Source organism: Hakea prostrata, chromosome 1, assembly GCF_041222555.1.
Source record: "Hakea prostrata isolate BN-2017 chromosome 1, UWA_Hpros_2, whole genome shotgun sequence".
In the NCBI taxonomy this organism is placed as follows: domain Eukaryota; kingdom Viridiplantae; phylum Streptophyta; class Magnoliopsida; order Proteales; family Proteaceae; genus Hakea; species Hakea prostrata.
In genome coordinates, this window is record NC_142600.1 from 7,786,509 (window position 1) to 7,792,727 (window position 6,219).

Below are 6,219 nucleotides of genomic sequence, written 5' to 3' on the forward strand. Positions count from 1 at the left end.
GTGTCTCCAGCTGGACGAGAATGGTTCTCTTCGCTGAGATTGCAACTGCTCATAATGAAAATTGAGTCACTTTTAATAATGGCCAATAATCATCGTTTTTTCCTTGGTCTTCTTTTGCATGCAATAGCTGCTCCTGCGCAATCAGGTGAGCATTTTTGGGTGATCACAAGCATTCTTTCCAAGTGCATGCCAATCTATTTAGTTATCTTCTTCTCCTTCTGTCTCTCTTTGTTGTCCGTTCTATTGGGTTTTGACTTGATTTTTCTTGTCAATTTGTTCTTGCAACGTAACATGCAGTGTTTGTAAGCATAGATTGTGGTACCAGTAACAATATTGGTTACGTCGACGGGATTGAAATTGCGTGGAATCAAGGTTTAAAGTATCCCATGATACCGTACGATACTAGTCAATACGTATCCATATTTGACCCAACAGTACTACGACATAATAAAATAATTCATAGGTGGGACTCCCGATGGGTCTTATAAGGACCCACACAATATGTATGACGAAAAACCATTGATGCCTTTCTAATATGGATTTCTATTTTTCGGCCTTCTAATATTGAATCCATTCCACCCCTGTGTACATAACTGGACTTGAACTAAATTGTGCCAACATGAGTTTGTAAACCATACACAGAACGCATGCCGTCAATGTGCCAGGAGCAAAGATTGTTGAGACTAACTTGAGACACTAACATAGTTTGGCTCACAAGCATGTGACCTCATGCCCGGTTCATTAGTGAGGCATATGGATGTTGCATAACTTGCCCAATCCCATCCAAATAGTGTGAAGCCAACCATTGTTCGTCTCAGTTCCTAAACACAAATCTGATGTCATGAGAGATGAGGTGTTTGCTTTGCATATGGCAGAGACTCATTATCCCTGATTCAGTACTTCGAAAGCCACTTTAAGATTGATGTCATGCCTTGGACAAGTTTACGGACCTTGATTGGGTCCTGCGCAAGACCATCAAGCCATTCACTTTGGGCGGTGGGATCGTAATTTCGGTCGAAATTTCGGCTTGATAATCCTGCACATTTAATGCACAGGATCCAAGCTTTTTTGCAAGTTTACACCGATAACTGACACTAAGAAATGGCCCAACATCTCAAATAAATAGCAATGGGATTCGAAACACCATTCAGAGAGTGAAGGTCACATTTAAAATCTTCGTCTCTGGAGGATTATTTTTTATGTAAAACAGAACAACTCTCGAAATAATAATTTTAAGAAGAGAGGAATCTAGATGTGATTGGAGAATGGTCAAAACATTGCAAAGAATAGTAGTAATTGGATGGTAATAAGATGATGGTGCTACTCCTAGGGACGGCCAATGGAAATGAAACTTAAAAGGTAGTGTTTAAAAAAAATTAGTTCAAAAAGGGTGTTTATGAACCCCATAGGGATCAAATGATTCCTTTGCTTGGATGGGTAATTGGAACATTTTCGCTCGGATAGCATTCATGGTTTTAGTTATTTTGATGAAGATCATAGACCATGTAATTCGCAGCTCCTAGTGTACTTGTTGATAAGATTTCTATACAATGGTGACATGATTGTGCATCATCTCCTTGATGTCTATGTTCACCCAATAACTTTACAACAATAAATTATGTAGGGCTCCACAAATATAAAGTAATAAAACATATTTAAAAAAATCTCGAGCGCCTTAATCCTGTAGGTCTCCTTGTAATTTGTGGCCAATAGCCGTCGGAGAGCATTCTCGAGATCATCCGGACTCTAAGGTAGAGTAAACAAACAATGGGTACTTAAACAAAATTGTCCGGTTTACTATAAAGGGGATAGGAATAAGGATATTAGTTAAGACTATACAGGCTTGATCCATTGTACAATATGAATGCCAAAGTCAAAAGTCAAATTCCACAGTCCACATCATCTGACTTTAATATTATTAATCTCGGTGTTGACTTGCAACTTGGGAGATGCTGACATTGACTTTCCTTTTGTCTTAATTATATTATATAGCATATGGATCAATTGGAATTTATATGTGGGACCGATTCTCATTAATTCTATTTTTGTGTCTCCAGTTGGACGAGAAGAGTTCACTTTTAATTTTCACATATTATTTGTTTAACCAGCCAAAAGGAGTTTTCCATTAAATTACACTAATGAAGTTTCGCTGAAAAAAGAACCAGCTGTAGTCAACACAACTTGCCAAACATCTTAATCCTTGGAAAAATTCTCCAGGTCCCGAAATTTTCAGGCTTTATGAACTACTCATCATAAAATGGTTTTCAGAAGAGCAAAATCACTCAAATTGTCCTTGATCCTGTGCCCATGAAGAAATCCTCCGCCATTTCCATTGATTGATCAACTTACCTGCAAACTTATTAATGGCCAATAATCATCGTTTCTTCCTTGGTCTTCTTTTATCTCTGCATGCAATAGCTGCTTCTGCGCTATTAGGTGAGCATTTCTGAGCGTCCTTTCCAAGTGCATGCCAATCCATTTAGCTATCTTCTTCTACTTCAGTCTCTCTTAGTTATCCGTTGTCTATTGGGTTTTGACTTGCTTTCTCTTATCAATTTGTTCCTGCAACTTGCAGTGTTTGTAAGCATAGATTGTGGTACCAGTAACAATACTGGTTACGTCGACGGGATCGGAATCTCTTGGAATGGCGACGATTCCTACATCCACACAGGTGAGAACAAAGTGGTGCAAAATCCTAATTCGGTCCCTCAGGTGCTCAGAACTCTTAGGGTATTCTCAACTCTAAAGAAGAATTGTTACTCAATTCCATTCAAAAAGGGGACTCAAGCTCTTGTTCGTGCAAGCTTTTACTATGGCAACTATGACAACAAGAGATCTCCCCCTTCCTTCGATATACAATTGGATGGCAATCATTGGTCAACTGTGTATACTTCCACCGAGAATTTGGTTTCTCTGGAAGTAATATATGTTGTGATGAAGGATGCCATAAGTGTTTGCTTAGCACAGACACAACCCAATCAGCTTCCTTTCATATCGACCCTTGAAGTGAGGGGTTTGGATTCTTCAATGTATGCCAAGGCTGACAACAACTACGCCATGTTTTTAGCAAGGAGGAGTGCCTTTGGAACAAATGAAAGCATTAGGTACTCCAATTTTTCTTCTTCTCTTAGTCATCCCTCTTTATGTCATGGGTTGATAAACAGTTGATAAACAGAGAGATGTATCTTTCCGAATTTGAGTCTTGTAGACATCTATTAATGGTTTTGGCAGGTACCCAGCTGACGGATTTGATCGAATATGGGTTGCAGAACCAGGTAATGGCAATGGAATAATTAGCGTTGCAAGTAACGCCCAGCAGATCAATGCCTCTAGTTGCTTTGATTTTCCACCATCAACTGTCCTGCAAAATGCCATAACCACAGAGAATACATCAATTCCGCTCGTCTTAAACACCAGTTTTCTTCCAACAACGGATGTCCTTGTCTACGCCAACTTCTATTTCTCAGAAATTTATCTGCTAAATGCTAAAACCCAGAACCGATCGTTCAACATCGACATGGATGATGCAACCATCAACCATGACCCCATTGTACCTCCGTTTGGGGATGCAACAGAGTTTTACGCCGTCAATGCCACTGCTTCTTCCAAAAACAAAGTTTCTCTGGTTTCCACATCTTATTCAACACTTCCCCCATTGATAAATGCCTTGGAGGTGTTTATACTTAGTGGTCCACTCACTAATGGAACCAACAGTGACGATGGTAGGTCATCACAACATTACAGATAAGTCGATTCTGTTTTCGTATGAAGTACTGAACAAAGTCTTGCTCTGTTGTACTTTACGCAAACACTTGCAGTGCAACAACTGACTTTATTACAAGCCCAATTCGGTTTGCTAGCACAGTGGAGCGGAGATCCTTGCCTTCCAGCACCATACACCTGGGACTGGGTTGCTTGCAACTCTGACCCCACGCCACGCGTTACAGCACTGTAATTCTTCTTCTCAGAGAGAGAAAGAGATTTAAGAATTTATGGTTTCATTTGTTGACAAGTTTCATGGAACTTCCAGGAATCTCAGTGGCTATGGGCTTTCTGGAACACTTCCGAATTTTAGCTCCATGGTGGCCCTTCAAACCATGTGAGTGGGTATTTAATTACTTCTGAAAACTGATTAAAAAGAGTATATTCTTGAAGGTGTTAATCTGATGGACTAAATTTACAGAGATCTACAGACCAACAGCTTAACGGGTGAAATTCCTGCTTTCCTAGGCAATCTCCCAAACCTTCAAGAGCTGTAAGTTTATTTCTTCAACCCAAACTCCTCTTGTGAAATGCATCAAAGTCCACTGTACTGTACTAAGCTCTCTCTCGACATTTGAAGAAATCTGGCAGATAATGACTTCAGCGGAACTCTACCTACATCACTATCACAAAATAAAAGGTTAAAATTGGAGTAAGTGATTTGAAACTCAAGCACCAGGATATCTAATGATCAGAATTACTTACAACACCTCCTCCTGTTTTAGTGTTTCTGGCAACAGGAAATTGTGCACTTCATGCGTGAGTTCAGCGCCTTCATCTATAAGCAGCAGCAAATTACAAATGATACTAGGAATCACAATCGTTTTCATTGTTCTCATTTGATCGTGGCATTTGTGGGTATTGCGCATCGCAGGCTAAAAACTGCAGTGTTGCCAAAACAAGGAATGCAGGTCGGCCACTTTAATTTTTCCAGATCATCCAAATTCCATAGCATCCCAATCCAGACTTACAAGCCAATGGTCAAATATCTTGAAAGAACGCCCAACTTAAATCCAATGGAATGAACAACTTATATAAAGCCGACGATGTACAGGTGAAGTTGCACAACACAATAGGGAACAACAAGAAATGGTGAGTGGTTCTGTTGTAACCAACCAAAGTCCACTATAGTTTAGGATTTAGATTCTAGAGTGGTTTGGTTGTAAACAACCTACGTCCAAAATAGTTTAGGGTTTCAGCCATGTTTCGAAACAATGTATTATGCTCCTTCTTATATAATGATTCCAACATGTTTCAGAATCTGTGGAGACTTGGGTTACTATAAGGCTCTTTTTGGTATCAATTATCATTGTTAATTATGAGAAATCTTCATTATTTTAAATTGTTTGGCATCTATTCTGAATTTTATTTTTATTTAAAATAATAGAAAAACCTCCAAAATCTATAATGAACTTTTTGTCCATTATGGATTATGATGAGAATTTCATTATCTTCATTTGTGTAAGTTTACTTAAAGTTCTATAAGTAAGATGAGAGTAAAATAGTCAATACACATTCTTTTATAACAACCATACTTTTTCCTTCTTTTCTCACTTGTTTACTATCATTTTTAACAATTTTTTATCTTGACACCAAACTTATTTTCCATTTCATAATTTATTTTCGATAAAATTCACCAAACCATTTTTCATTCTTGACCAAAAATGAATTCTTGTACTTATTTATTTTAAATAGGCATAATAGAGAATGAGAATTGATACCAAAAAGAGCCTAAGTTACAAGGCCTCTGATAGGGTTTACAAATATTTGAATTCGGATAATTTTGGGCCGTACAAAAGCTTGAGTCCGGGTATAATTCATTTTGAGTTGTTATCATATGTCAAAAGAGTCTGGTTGATAAACTGCTATCAAATGTGATGATCAAAATTTGAATTCCTATCCTATGTAAACACTTCATGCAATGAGATCCATTAGGATTAGAGTTTTGTGCAAGTAATCTTTGTGAAGACTAATCCAAATACTTAATCCTCAGCCAGAATTACTTGAGATCAACAAGATGATAGGGGTATTAACCCTAGAGAAATGTTCAATTACAAAAGCTGGAGGGATTGGGAACGTTTTACATTAAAAAAGAAATTCCCACTATCTACTAAGCATGGTTCTTTAACCACAGTACCTCAATGTACACACTGATAAACCAAGGCAGCCTTAAAGTGAGGGCAACTATGAGCCTCTTCTGTAATGAAATGTTTATGGTGCAATATGTGTTCAATACTGCTATTAATGTAAGCCAAAATATGTCATATGATTACAGTTATTAACCATCCACATATTCTGTTCAAGTTATGGATGCTGAAATGAAGATTTTTCTATTTAGAAGGAGTTCTTCTCCACAAGTTGAAACAACTTATAGGATTTGGGTAATTGGTGAAGTGTATTTTCTGCAAGTAAATGAACCATGTCTCCATAAGAGGTGTGTATATTTTCGGCAAAACA

General features: G+C 37.9%; 1 protein-coding gene across 1 annotated transcript; it reads left to right on the forward strand.

Moving 5' to 3' along the window:
* The first annotated feature begins 2,184 nt into the window (after window positions 1–2,184).
* On the forward strand, window positions 2,185–4,719 carry LOC149027128 (putative LRR receptor-like serine/threonine-protein kinase MEE39). The gene is made up of 8 exons (XM_089169055.1): window positions 2,185–2,436; window positions 2,576–3,104; window positions 3,232–3,722; window positions 3,819–3,951; window positions 4,031–4,099; window positions 4,184–4,255; window positions 4,343–4,414; window positions 4,488–4,719. The coding sequence occupies exons 1-8, from the start codon at window positions 2,364–2,366 to the stop codon at window positions 4,603–4,605; spliced, it is 1,557 nt and encodes a 518-aa protein (XP_089025181.1). The 5' UTR covers window positions 2,185–2,363; the 3' UTR covers window positions 4,606–4,719.
* The last annotated feature ends 1,500 nt before the right edge of the window (window positions 4,720–6,219 follow it).

Bases quoted from the DNA above. Each gene is read 5' to 3' on its own strand.
- LOC149027128 (XM_089169055.1), top strand. From the start codon at position 2,364: ATGGCCAATAATCATCGTTTCTTCCTTGGTCTTCTTTTATCTCTGCAT. The intron at 3,723-3,818 runs GTAGGTCATCAC...AAACACTTGCAG, and splicing joins TGGAACCAACAGTGACGATG to TGCAACAACTGACTTTATTA. The intron at 3,952-4,030 runs GTAATTCTTCTT...TGGAACTTCCAG, and splicing joins ACGCCACGCGTTACAGCACT to GAATCTCAGTGGCTATGGGC.